This window comes from Pararge aegeria, chromosome 11 (genome assembly GCF_905163445.1).
Source record: "Pararge aegeria chromosome 11, ilParAegt1.1, whole genome shotgun sequence".
Classification (NCBI taxonomy): Eukaryota; Metazoa; Arthropoda; class Insecta; order Lepidoptera; family Nymphalidae; genus Pararge; species Pararge aegeria.
Genome location: NC_053190.1, coordinates 19,252,289 through 19,267,004, shown reverse-complemented (window position 1 = coordinate 19,267,004; position 14,716 = coordinate 19,252,289). Strand labels below are relative to the sequence as shown.

Sequence of the window (14,716 nt, the reverse complement as noted above, 5' to 3'; positions counted from 1 at the left end):
ATGATTAATACGACCATGATAAAATATGCGTGTTTCAGTGTCTCCTACAAAACAGAACCTGACGAGAATTATACTTTTTCCTATTCATTCTGTAGTTGAAGCAGTAGGTAACACGCTTTTGACCTACTGCACCTGTGCATGGGTGCTGGTAAAAGCTAGCTGCAATGAAAGCGAGCACACAGAATACTGCTACAACGATCCTAAGCAAACCGTACGGATATCCTGTAGACAAACGAATAAACTAACCTTTTTAATGTTCGACAGCATTACGCATTGGCATTAATCCTGCGCTGCTAACCCTCACTCATACGCACGCAGGAAACACTCAACAATAATGGTAATGATTTGTATATTCACGCACTAACATATTCACACACACACCCGTCCAGTTACACACTCACATGCCATGCCCTCACAAACACACATACACCATTTATTCAGTTTTCTTTTTTCTAAGGAAATAGCTTATAACCTGTAGATAAATTGTACCCTAGGTTTAAAATAAACTAGCGGCCTTTGTAACATCAGGAAGGACCTTAACCCAACGATCGCACTATCCAAACCATCGCACACAGTTTGATTGCATTTTATCTCAGAGAAAGACCTTTATGGGTATGCATTAAAGAAGTAAAGTCTTATGGATCATCTGCTGTAATGGGAGTCCCACAAGGCCAAATATTGGGCCCATTTACATTTTCGGTATATATAAAAATTACCTACTACATCATGACAGCGGAGGTTTTGACTTTGTACTGTTCGCAGATGATACATCTCTGAGGTTTAAGACTGATAAAAATAAAGATAACTTTAACTATGTTAACCGTGCTGTATCACAAGCGTCGTGCTAGTCTACCGTTTAGTTGTTATTTAACAAACAACATTTAAATGCACGAAGAACCAAATGTTAAGAATAAATTTTTTGTTATATTAAAATTTATATAAAACAATATAAAAAAATGCACTATTTGCATAGGAGTAGCTATTGATCGTATTTAAGAGAGCGAAACTTTACGATTGATAAAGTATACATATATTAGGTTTTCATATATCCACCTTGATATTTTTATTTAATTATAAAATATTGGGTACCAATAAGGGTACATGTACCTAAATGTGTTATTGTATTGTATTGTATTGTGTTGTATTTCAATCTCTTAGTTAAAAGTTGCGTAATTATTAATATTAATACGTCAGCTGTCACCTTTTGTGTAGTCTTAGCACTAAGTTGAATAACGAATACTTAATGCTATTTTCTTGGTGTTAATTCTTAGATTTAATAAAACTGCTTGGTCCTTATTAAATAAAATAAAAATAAATTTCTGAGTGATGAGGTTGCGGAAACGCAGTCGGCTCCGCTATCATCACCCACTCAATAATTGTAAAATATCGATGTTGGAATAGAGAGACTATTGAGGTTCTTGCCGCCTTCTGCTCGGTAAGATCAGTTTTCCGAAACGGTGAATAGTCTTTTTAACCTAAAATACGCATATTTGTTTTTTTTTTTTTAATATTGGGTAGGAGTGGGCGTTATACACCAAGTGCTCCGCGTTGTCTTTTAGGGTTTGCGCCGGACGAGTAGGAAGGTAAATAAAAGCCAGGCCGAGTCATCTATCATGTTTTATTGTAACATATAGATAGTTTTCTACACATCCACCTTACATACGCGTTATGCGCTAAGTGATATGGGTTCTGTACACGGCGGCCCGGGGACCGCCTCACATAAATAAAATTCACATTATTATATAAACTTATACCCTACTGATCGGACCACACGCGCCGCACGCGCCGCACGGGCCGCACGGACCACACGCGCCGCACGCGCCGCACGGGCCGCACGGATCGCGCCGCACCGCTGCGGGCCGCTGCGGGCTCGGTCGCAGGTTGATACAATCAATAGCACTACCCCTAGTTCGAGTTTTTATAGTATTCGAAAACGAATTGGAATTATATACATTTAGTTCCTACAGCCAGCTTCGAAAACTAAGTGAGATACAAATCAGTTGTCAAAGAACATAATATTACTATGAAAAAAGAAACGTGAGGTACATGTTACTCGTAAAGCTTTAGTCTCTAGGATGTATGAACTCGCACCAGGGGCACAGAACGGGTACGTGCGACCAAACTCGCCAGCGAGGCCCGACAAGCGCGCGAGTCGAGTCCGCCCGAAACGAAAACATATATACAAGACCAGTTGGAGAGGGGCCCGTGCCGATGGGTGTCACAGCATGACATTGAAAGCCTTTGTTCCGCAGCATTTTCCTGGGAACCTAATTCTTTTAAATAACTGTACAAAGGTTTCATTAATAATTGGACGGTGAAAACAACAAGAGCTGTCAAATTTATATAATCTTTAAATGTATGTACATATTTCCGAACTGACAGGCCTTAAACCTGCAACTCTCTGGCTATAGCGGACTGATCGCTTTACCACTAAGCTATGGTTCTCATACCGCCGAAATAATAGATGCCTTTTTTATCACTCTTATAGCGACTGTAGCGCCATCTAATAAGAATTGCCTCTTTGATCATCGTTTCCAAGGTCCATATTACAATAAGACACATTTTTAAACGATAGATAAGACTTTAAATTTTATTATTTTAATAAAGTTTAAGGAAACACTTTAAGGAAATGTCAAATTTCTATTTTTTTTAATTCTTTCAGTTTCGAAATTTAAACAAAAATTGATATTTCCTCCAAGTGTAGGTAAAACTATTAATAAAAGTTATAAAATCATATAAGCTGCATTTATATTGAAGGTCCCGAATTACTATCGCAACAGCAAGAATGACTAAAGTCCTATAATAAATTATAATAGTAGTACACTTGTACGACGTATAAGTAAACTATTATTTTAATTTATCCACGATGTCTATTCGTTGCGATTAGTTAAGGGACAGTGTTTTTTTGGTTACTTTGCTATAAAAACTTGAATACAAACGTATCTGAAATAATTTTTATGTTTCTAAATTGAGTGTAAGTGATTGTTTCAGGCGGTGTCGCAGTGCCCCTCTCCAAGGGGACTTGTGCACAGCGCACAGCCGCGACGTCGATGTAGAGTCGATGGCGTGTCGTGGCCGTACCTATATATTAATTATTGCGTACAACTTAGGTCATATATATTTAGAAAAAATAATTGCGCGTGCTGCGCCGAACACGTGACAGAAGTGAAACTTCTTAAATAAACTCCAATTCAAATCATTGTCACTTTGCCGGTAATCAGGCTCCCGGTGAGATTTTCTGCAGAGCGTCATCTAATAACCGTACTGTTACTGGTATTGAAACTATATAGCGTTCTTTCGATTCCATAAAAATCGTAGTTAACTTTCACGAGATCGAATAGGAAGGTTGGTTGGATAATCTCACATTTGGCACTCGACACAGAATAGGTAGTGTATATTACTTGTATCAATTGTAGAACAGCATGTCTTGAATTATGTTAAAAATATCATAATTCTATTCTTGTATCGTATTAGTAAAACAAAATAATGTATTTAAGCACAGTTTCCAAACAACGCTAACAAAATGTATCTGTCGAGGAGACCAAAATCTGAATTTTTTGTTTTCGGCCATCAAACTTTAGATAAATATACTCTGCCTATTCCGATCACTGTGAACTAGACTCCGCTTCTGTCGGGACATCGCGCATCTGCGTCTATCCGATACAAATCACGCACAGTAAATGTATAGCTCTCTTTCTCATCTCCTTTATCTCTCTTCTCTCTCGCGTAACGAAGTATCCCTAAACGGGTTGAAATTATCCTCTCAATTCTCTCAACAGATATCAAATCGCTGTCTAAGAAGTCTCATTTCCAGCGGCGGCGCGGCGGGCGGGCGGCTCGCGGCGGCGCTATGTACACTAGAGTCTGTGCGCTATTTACAGGATATGTCGCGGTCAGTCGCGCGGCGCGCGCGCCAGCAGCGCCAGCGGCTGCAGCGCCGCGGCCTGCAGCGCGTGCAGCTGCGCGTGCGGGTGCGCGTGCGCGTGCGCGTGTGCGCCGCCGCCGAGCGCGTGCGCGTGCGCGTGCGCGTGCGCGTGGTGCGGCAGCGCGTGCAGCGGGTGCGCGTGCAGCGGGTGCGCCAGCGCGCCCGGCGACGCCGCGCCGTCGCCCGCGGGCGGGTTGATGCGCTTCTCCTGCGGGGGACACAGCGTTAGAAGGGGCGGGGCGCGGGGCGCGGGGCGCGGGGCGCGGGGCGCGGGGGCCGGGCGGCACTCACCTTCTGGCGGCGGTTGCAGAACCACACGCGCACCACCTCCTTCTCCATGCACAGCGAGTCGGCCAGCGCGGCGATCTCCTCGCTGGTGGGCTTGGGGTTGCGCAGGAAGGCCTTCTCGAGCGCGACGCGCACGCCGCTCTCGATGCTGGTGCGCTTCTTGCGGCGCCGGCCCACCGCCTCGGCCAGCGCCGCGCCGCCGCCGCCGGCCGCGCCGCCGCCGCTCAGCGACGAGTCGGCGTCCTCCAGCCACTTCTGCAGCAGCGGCTTGAGCTTGCACATGTTCTTGAAGCTGAGGTTGAGCGCCTCGAAGCGCGAGATAGTGGTCTGCGAGAAGTCGTTGCCGTACAGCTTGCCCATGGCCAGCCCCACGTCGCCCTGCGTGAAGCCTGCGAGCGAGTGGCGTTCGTCCATAAACGTTTCAATTTACGAGTATTTATTATTTATTTTTCATCGATTGTGTAATATAAGAAGACCATTCAGTATCTTATAAAATATAAGCAATTCATTGTTGGCGTCTTGGGTGATGCGTAGCATGAGTGAAAAAACATTTTCAATGTTTTAATATATTTAGCAACGATGTGGTCAAATGTATAAAAAATATTAAAAGTACGAGTTAAAATAAGCACAGATACCCGATCGGGAAATGTTCCTAGTAAATATGAACCTACAAATTTGTGGAAACATAACTGGCTTATAGGAATTACCTTATTTTATTTTGTAACTATGTAAATTGTATAGCTGTTTGTTTTGTTGACGCAATTACTTTATAAATAAATAAAATAATTGCGTCAACGTTCCCTCCGCGTGCCTCGAGCGGCAATCGTCCTCACCGAGCTTGATGCGGCGCTGCTTGAAGGTCTTGGCGAAGTGCTCCAACTCCTCGAGGTCGGCCGTGTCATCGGCGGGGTCGAGCGCGCGCGGCTTGTGCGCGTGCGCGTGCAGCGGCGAGTGGCCGGCGAGCGGCGCGTGCGGCGCGTGCGCGTGCGCGTGCGCGTGTGTGTGCGCGTGTGTGTGCGGCGAGCGCGCGCGGCCCGGGCCCGGAGTGTGCGGCGTGAGGAAGGCGGCCGCGCCCGGCGGGCTGCCGCGCGGCGACGGCGAGCGCGCATCTGCAACGCGAAGTGCGTGCGCTGAGTCGAGCGCACAGGAATATAGGCCACGGCACTGTCACGGCCACCGCAACCAACAGGAGAATAACCCCTATACCCAAGCTGCCCACAAATACGTCTACAAACGACAATACGTTCGTCGTTCTCATATGCATATTGATTTTTTTTTTTCATTCATCTTAAAGACATTTTCATAAGGCATAAAGTCACACATGCCACCCAAGAGTAACTGCAATAGAACGTTAATCATTTGAAGTTGCTATAATCCATAAAAATCGCAGTGGCGGTTTTACCCATGGGGAAAGTAGGTGTAGACTGGCCATATTAAATAGATTTTATCAAAATCGATGGAGATAATTTTAAATGAGATTCATATTTTTAAAAAAACAATGATATTAAGGCCAAGACGACTAAGTAAGCAGAAAAAACTTTTGGTAATTTCTAAAATATTTGAAAGAACAATGCACCAACGAACTTCATGATGGAACATACAAATTATTTTTATTTTTTTATTTTTATTTATTTAAAAGAAGCGTTACATGGACTAAGTAAATGCAAATCTTAAATTATAATTTTAGTTACAAACTAAAATTATAATTTAAGATTTGCATGTCGCGGACTGTGACTAGACATTTGTATTATTTTAGGCATAAATTAAATTGAATTTGAATTTTGACTCGCATGTAACAGAAATCGTTACAGTTATCATTATGGATCTGTGTCAACATTGACGTCACAGGTCGATTTTGACAGCGCGGGTGCGGCTGCGGGGGTGCGGGGGTGCGGGGGTGCGGGGGTGCGGGGGTGTGGCTTACCGCTGGGAGGCTGCGCGCGCGCCTGTAGCTGCTGCAGCTGTTGCGCCGCCGCCTGCGCCACGGCCTGCTGCACCTGCGCACACGAGCACTTAGCATGGGGCCTCGCTACTCAACGCAGCGCAACGTCGGAATAACTATACATTGTTTTTTCACGCTTCAACTGACGCTTGAAAAAACACTGGAAGTTCCGAGTTCATGCCACGTTTATTAGGCCTTCAGGTTGGGTACTTCACGGAATTCATAAACAGATTCAAAATCCTACGTTTTTTAAAAACAAACGCTTTACCACTAAGCTACGGCACTTTTGAAACAAGAAACGGCTCGTTGCATTTTAAAATTTAGATTTTGAGAGCCGTAGCTAACAGGTAAAGCTCTCAGGCCGCGATCGCCTGAGAGTCGCAGGTACAAATCCTGCCGATTTTAATACATGCATTGTAAAGTTTTTGGTAAAAGCACTGAAATTATAAAAACAAATGAATCAGTTATCTCGTGTTATTTAGAATGTATTCCAACTAGTTCAGTGAGCGGCGCCTACCTGCGTGTGCAGCAGCAGCGAGTGCGCGCCGTGCTGCGTGAGCAGCAGGTGCTGCAGCTGCGCCAGCGCGCTGCCCGCGCCCGCCGCGCTCTGCGGACACACACACACACACCTCAGACACACGTCGGACACACGTCGGACACACGTCGGACACAGCGCACGGCGGGACAATATGCCCACGACACATTGTGCGAGGAAGGTAAAAGTTCGGTAACAAATAGAGTTTTGTGCGCTTACATTGTAAGCTCTGGCTATACTAGATGGAGATTGATTAAATTGAAGTGTTATGGAATTGTGTTACTAGTCTTTTCGAAATGCCATACATTAGTATATAAACTTTCTGTGCGAGCGAATTTCACTGAACGCGTCCTAAGCGACTGCGCGGTTTTGTTGGTATTTTTGTGACGGCCGTCAGAGCCTCCGAATGGTTTAAATTACAAATAAACTTAATCGGTGGAGGACAGGAGGACTACGTTGGCCGAGCCCCCGTCCCACATGCGAGGAAGGTATGCATAGCTAATGTGCGTAGGTACTGTACCTGCGCGCTCAACGAAAAACACACATGTTTACAGAAGTAAATCTTGAGGTTATCTACCCATGAGCAGAAATTTTTGTTTCATAGTAATTATTGACAGACTAAGTGGATGGCTCTCCCGATGGAAAGTGCCGAACTGACGACTACAGCCAGTGTAAAGTACTGATGATGCACCGCGCCTAGCTCTGCCGCGCGGTCTCTCCCGCAGTGGACAGGCATGGTCCGGGAGCAGCGGGAGCGTACGCACCAGCACGGCGGACGCGGCGGCCGAGGCGGCGCTGGCGGCGGGGTGCGCGGCGCGCGCTCGCACGTGCTCGCCCGGGGAGCCGCGCTCGTCGCCGCTCGCCTCGCCCTCGCCGCTCGCCGAGCCGTCTGGAAACAAGCACGTGGGGCCTTTAGCGTACGATGCATTATACACAAGATTCATTCCGAATAGTAGGACATTACCGCAACGACCGAAAATACATCGATTCCTAATTGCGGCTGAGACTTTTCTCAAGTATGTTTTCACTTAAATTCATTTTACAAATACAATTATTGTTCAAATCAATGACGACGAACGAACAACAACTAGAAATTGAAATAAAACCTCATAATAAGTTACCTCCTTGGATGAGTAAAAGTTCTTTCCATTTCTAATTACATGGCAGATATGGTTTTATTATTTAATTTAGTTGTCATTTAAGACCACAGACCAATTAATGAGTAAAAGATACAAATTGCTGGGGGTTCTTTGGCGTAATTGCAAAACTTTGAAATCTTGTCTGACTCTCAAAATGGTATACTTTGCATTAATAAGGGGTCTCTTAGAGTATGGCTTCAGCATTTGAAATCCACTTTATAAGGGTTCTATTCTTAGGCTTGAAATAATTCAAAAACGTTTTCTTTTCTTGTTGTTAATTCATCAAAAAAAAACAATTCGGTTTAACCTCATATAGCGAAAGAATAAACTTCTTTAAATAACCTTTATTTGAAAGCCGTCGTTGAGTATCCGATCAAGTATTTTACTACAAAATTTTAAATAATAAAATCAACAGTCCAATTATTTTAGCCAAAATTAAATTTGCCGTTCCGCGTAAAAATGCTCGCCTCAATAACTTCAAAACGTTTGATGGCCAGTATCTTGGCCATTCCAAGCTACTCGTGCCGACATCCACTCATGTTCTCTTCAGCAATACAAACCTTCTGCAACAATACATTAGCACAGCTAGTTGATAATTGCCTCGTACATTTCTGTTTTGTTTTGATTTAAGTTATGTTTTTTGTTTCTGTTTCAACTTCATTACACAGTGTTTCCTTCGTTACAAAAATAATATCATTGTAAGCTTGCGTACCCTTGTGTTTTTTCACATACGCATGCCGGTTTGCCAGTAATTGGTTTTTAGTGTATAATCTTTTGGTAAACATAATACATATTTGGACAGCGCAACTTTGGATCTATCTAGAAAAAGGTTGTCAAAATAGTGCAATAAAATCCTAGCATGTTTGAGGCTGTTCCCCACCCCGTGTGTGCTCGCCTGGGAACAAAAAGGGCATCGCTGTGCTGAAGTAGAGCAGGCGGACATTCCGCATTAAACGCTTGAGCGGCAGCGGCGCGGCGGCTCCGGCAGTAAATCAGCCGCGCGGCGGATTTATGGCTCGGCCGCGTCCTCCGAGACCGGCCGATAGATGGGCCGCGCCTCGCTGCCGCTCCGCCGGCACGCTCGCTTGGCTCATGCTAATACCCCTTGAGATTGAAGACGACGAGAGATACACAGCTTACTTGGGTACTATATTTTATATCTCCATTATAATTTGTTGTAATTACATGTCCTACGTCGTAAAAAATAACTATTTGAATCGATGAAGCAGAGTATTATTGATTCCCTTCAGCTAAGGTGCGAGCGCCAAGCATAAGAGCAAGCGAAGTCGGCGCACATGCGAGCATGTCTACGAGCCGTCGCGATGCTGCCCGCAACTTTTGCTATTAGAAAGAATAAGCAATTCATCCCGAAAAGTGCAATTGTTTGCAGATACATTGAAGCAGCTCGTTATTCGCTCGGCGCGCACCGAACCATGTTTGCACTGAAGCGAGTAGAGTGACTTTTAGTGTTCATCTACGCCTACTTGCTAATTTGCAGTGGTTGTTTGAATGCACTATTCTGAGGAACATCTAAATTGAGCTACAACAAAAATTGGAGCAGCGTGGTGGGTCTACACTCTAAAACCCCGTTTCATAAGAGAGGCCAGTACCCGGCAATAGCAGATAAATACTGGAGAGCTGCCTCGGTTGTCTGGGCAGAGAATTCAAATTCGCGCACTTTAAAAAAGTAGTGTAGTGTTCGCAAGTATGAAAACTATTGGCAGCAATGTTATGAAACTACTTGGAAATGTTTGGAAACAATTATCAAAACAAAGTTAGCATTAAAACTTGTGGTACCACATTTGTGAAGACGACAAAAATGACTTCCTCGGCGAGCTATTCACACCGCGCGACACCTTGCCCCAAACAATGCAAACATCTTAAATCACTTTCTCGTGCGTCGTCAAAGGGTGAAGGTGCGTTATTTTTTGCCGGAGGGCGTGCGCTGCGCGTGCGCAGATAAGCCCTTGCCGTGAGCGGCGCGTGCGCATGCGCGGTGCAACCCGTTCACTTTCACGCAGCCCTTGCCAGCCCGCGACCCATTGTGAGCGACATTAACAATGTCGAGTAAAACTTAGGGTGTAATTGAAGTCAGCTTTCATATTTTCTTACAACTGTGATTTATTATAGTGTAGTGTTATATATAATATTTTTATAAATAATGAGATCTCGCAGATGGACTGATGGCATTGCGCGAAGAGAACACAAGCGGACTGCGAGCCTCCATGAGGGGCAGACTGGCTGCCTACAGTGGACCGCTCGAGACCATGACTACATGTCGAGAATGTTATGAGAGAGAGGTTCGGGAGAGCAGCCATGTTATAGGTCGAAGCGGATACGGTCTCGAGTGATTGGACATGACGACTGGCTGTTGCCAGCAGCGGGCTACGTACGAAGCTATCAGTTATTGGTAATAGGAGTAGTCGAGTGTAGTAGGAGGAGTAGGAGCCCGGCGGGCGCACTCACCGTGGCTGGGCGGCGGCGATGGAGACTTGATCAGGTCGCCCGACTCTTCTGAAACAAACAACACGTTCAAATTAATATAATATAAGAAAGTGACCAGAATTTCGATGTGGAGGAATGTGAAGCTCCGCTTACGAACAACAACGACCGATGTACGTGAGGAATGGCGGTTTCTAAACCGAAACAAGTCAGTAAAGCCTTGCCAGGGAGGCATCAGCCGCCGTGCACTGGGCACAAGGTGACGCGAGATCGAAACAGTAGCAGTCCAGTGATAGTTGTAATAACGACGACCGCAATTGATGCTTAATGACCCTAGTTGGCGACAAGTGAGTGACTTGCAGACCAGACAACGCAGGCACTGTACACGGCGAAGCGGCAGTCTCCACGAGTACGCGTATCATCGCAGATATGTATGTGTAATAGAACGATCCGTTATAATGAGATGATGTGTAAGTGAGACCTAGATTCGAATCGGCAATCCGGGGTGCGTGTCGCGCGCCGCTAATGAGCTTAGCTGATTAAGCTAATTAATCGGATCAGGAACCCAGCCCGCGCGACCGCGGGCCGGAGCCCAGCGGTGGTGCTCCCAAGGTCGCGGCGCGCCACTCTGCATGGCCGGTGGCGTCGCCTCGTGAACTAAATAGTTTTCTTCCGCTGCTGTGGACTAGCTATTGAACCACTGCACAGGCTTCCGCATGGAGTGGTCACCATTGCCCCACGATTATGAGAAACAACATATCAATGAACTTATCAAAATTGTCAGTCGTAGGCCTATTTTAACAAGTAAATTATTTTTGATTGAATAACAATGCAATCATTAAATACCTATAATGGTTTGAAAGCACATCACGTTATATATTATCTATATACAATTGATCAAACCGTGTTTAAATACTGGAGCTGCGTTTAAAATATTCCAAATACGGCAGCTACGCCATGCTATTTCTACATTTTAGATGTCTCACAAATTCAACGCGAATGTGTGTTTTATGCTTGTAGTCAAATAAGAATAGGAACATGAATAGGAAGCAGTAAGCAAATACGAATAGGTCGGCGTGGGAATGGCGAGTACCTGCGCAGAGCCCGCGCTTCGCTGAGACGAAACACTGTCGCGGATCAAAGGGATTTGCATCGTCGCACAATCGAAGCCTCTCGTCAAATATCCGCGAGCCTCGGAGACGAGGGACGATCGGCAAAAAATACAACGAAGTAAACTTCAAAAAGCCTTTAAAAGAGTCAGTATTGTGTCGTCGCTCTCGCTTATTGAAACGTCATCAGGTTTTTGTAAGGGTTGCGGAGTCGCGGGGGTGGAACTAACAGCGCAAAGAAATATATTTTTTAATCGCTAAAAAACAACCAGTTGTCTGTTTTTTGCGATGGCGGATCGACAAATCCTTCTGCTTTTACGAAACCTTCTAAAATTACTTGCTTGCAAAAAATATAAACACATTGTGCAATCAGTTTTTATAATTATTGATAGAGGGTGTATGTTTAAAATAAGACGTTATTGAACACAGCAGTTTTACATCCATAGATTTGTAGAGTATGGTCCCAAGTCAATAATTTTATAGCATTAGATAATAATATTAAATTACTTCATAATTACGAGAGTTAGTGAGTAGGTACCAGGTATTAGAATATTATATCTTTAATGAAGACGCTGGGACGATCGAATCTGTAGCTTTTTTTATTTTGATATATCTACGGCATGGTACGAAATGGAACGAAATTTGGTAAAATCTAAATTTGTGGATAAGCAAAGTATTTTACAGACAGTGAGTTCAGACATATGCTTAATTTTATTAAATATTGGACAATTTGTAAGTCTCTTACTAAATTTTTAGAGATATTTGCATAACTAAAATGTAACTTTAGACGTAGATACTCGTACCTACCAAGAGATATATTCTGATACAAAACAGCTTTATCTTAAAAGTTGTAACTTTTGTATCATTAGAAAACAATCAAATAACCATTGATTTTATCAAATAGCACCATAAAATATTTTTTTTGCCGTGCCTTAAAAGTGTCTTCCCTGTTTAGTTGAACCCAGTAATTATAGGCTTACTTGGAAGAAAATTTTTAGTAGAAGAATGAAATCAAATATATGTAATTTATGTACGTTGTACATGTTGACATGCATGAAACCGGTAATGTACGCGACATATATATTCGTTTTTATTAACAATTATGAGAATCCTAAGACTACAATCGTTCCAATTGTTATTTTACGGGGTCAAACTTATAATATTTGCTAGGCGACTGTGTCAAGACATTTGCATGAATGCAAATAAATACAATAATATCATGTAAATATCGACTACATAGCGGGAAGGGCTTGTTGCACAGATTCGTCGCAAACAATGACGGGGTCGTGGAATACAAAAATATTCCGAACCGAATGATCCCAGCTGAGACGGTCCAACCTCATTTCCATCCGCGCCTTGACGATATGGAAAGCAGTCGTTGTCGCGGACAGTATGATGCAATCTATTGATATGCTGTGATGTTGCCACTATACACAGTTCCTGTTTGGAAAAAAATCAAGGATACGGCAGCAATCCCTGGCGGCCTCACTCGCTTGCGATGGCTCATGGCGTAATGTTGTACAGCCTAGTTCATGCCGATCATACAAGCCCATTGACTATGGTCACGGAATAAAGATAACTTTAATACGAAAATATTAATCCTCTTTATTTTCTATTGCGCAACAATTTAGAGTAACTTTGAAATTAGTTATGAGTGATTATAATAAACTCCATGCTAAATTGCGAGTCCCATAATTGTTTTTATTAGGTACTGATAGTAAGAAAGTGTTTTGTTTTATTTGACATTTATTTGTAATTCACTAAAAAAAAGTTTTACGGGCAACCCCTTATGGTTATAGGCTGTTGATGAATGATTCGAAGTTCTTCAGATATAAAAGATCAGCTGAATATTTAAACAAACAATTGATTGTTGGTGGTACTAATATAAAAAAATGTTAAATCTGTTCTTGTTTACCTTCAATCAGTCACAATTCGAAACCTTCAATTACGTAACCATCGGACCGTCCAGGGAACCTTCTTCGTAACTCTTTCTTAAAATACTTTGAATTCCCTATAACAAATGACTGCAAATATTATGTGGCCTAACAGTAGCACAGCAACGGCGACCCAAGTCACTAGTTGGATGGGCGCCCGACTTTAAAAGTTCGAGAGATAATTGGGTATCCATCGGTCTCAGCTCCTATCACGTACAAAGATTAGTAACCGATAAAGGAAGAATCGAAATCGCATTGTTGTTTGATTCATATGCTGAAGGTTAAACAAGAAAATTAGTAACAGTTTTATTATGTCCTAGCAGTAGTCTTCATAAATGTGGCAACGCTTTATGTATTCGGTGCCGTCAAGCAGAAGAAGTAGTTGGGTAGAAGTAAATTGACACTAAGATCTATCCAGTACAAATACTGTTATTCAAATCGGTTTACATTTATTATTACAATATATAATTACAATACTGAATCTTCAAACAATTTCTAATAAGTACCTATCCGAGCTGAATTTCGAGATAAAAAATATCCTATATCGTAACTCATAGTATGAACTCAAACCATGCATGAAACAAAAGTTTCATTTGAATTCATTCAGTAGTTTCAGCGTGATGTGCGGCCAAAATACAGACAGATTGCAAAACAAAAATAAAAAAAAAAACTCTTTTTTAAAATATCTTCAATGTACATAGTTGGAGCCGTTACAGTTTACTTACAAATACAGATAATATAGATTTTTTAAGGCAGGCATAATTTCTTTCTTAAATATAAATTAAACCATGTTAATATTTTACTATGATGATGAAAAAACATTGTATTCAATTAGTAGGCATATGTTGAAAAATTACTCGAACCGAAATATAAACGAAAATTATTTGAGAAAATGTAAGAAGAACATCACGCAAGTAACAGGAATCGATTAAATATATAAAAAATATTATGGTTAAATTTTTCGAGACAAAAACTAACACAAAAGATAGCAGGAAAAAATCTCGAGACAACCGCAGAAGGTTCAAAGAATTCTAAATTGAAGTTCATGAGTCGATTTCTAACGTATATTAAAATCTAAATAAAGAACATGCAAGAGTGCGCTGTAGGAGGCTGTACTCACGGTAGGAGGCGCAGAAGGTTTGCGCGGACGCGCGCACGCACGCGGACAGCACCATATTGCGTTGGCACTGCGCTACACTGCGGACTCACGGGACTGGCTCCGGCGGAGGCCTGCGCGCGACTGCCGGCGGCGCGGCGGCCCCGGGCCCCGCCGAATTACATTTTTAACTTTTTTGTACGAATCCGTTTCTTTTTCCGCCCTTAGTGAATTTTTTTCGCGCGCCTCGCCATTATTTCGATTACCTGAGATGATTTTTTTTCGATCGTGACGCGCGTTAAAAGC

The 14,716-nt window shown here is 43.1% G+C and overlaps 1 protein-coding gene across 1 annotated transcript; it reads right to left on the bottom strand.

Annotated features, from left to right (window-relative positions):
• Window positions 1-3,893: 3,893 nt before the first annotated feature.
• LOC120627515 (POU domain, class 2, transcription factor 3-like) lies at window positions 3,894-14,489 on the bottom strand. The gene is made up of 8 exons (XM_039895520.1): window positions 14,435-14,489; window positions 10,296-10,343; window positions 7,468-7,579; window positions 6,673-6,784; window positions 6,138-6,210; window positions 5,047-5,322; window positions 4,217-4,602; window positions 3,894-4,133 (listed from the first exon to the last, which is right to left on the bottom strand). Exons 1-8 carry the CDS (start codon window positions 14,487-14,489, stop codon window positions 3,894-3,896), a joined length of 1,302 nt encoding a protein of 433 aa, XP_039751454.1.
• Between the last annotated feature and the right edge of the window lie 227 nt (window positions 14,490-14,716).

Excerpts from the sequence above, each read along its gene's own strand:
- LOC120627515 (XM_039895520.1), bottom strand. The coding sequence starts at position 14,489 with ATGGTGCTGTCCGCGTGCGTGCGCGCGTCCGCGCAAACCTTCTGCGCC. Across the intron at positions 7,580-10,295 it reads ATCGCCGCCGCCCAGCCACG|ACGGCTCGGCGAGCGGCGAG; the intron begins GTGAGTGCGCCC and ends GCTTGTTTCCAG. Across the intron at positions 6,785-7,467 it reads AGCGCCGCCTCGGCCGCCGC|GTGTGTGTGTGTGTGTCCGC; the intron begins GTCCGCCGTGCT and ends CGTGTGTCTGAG.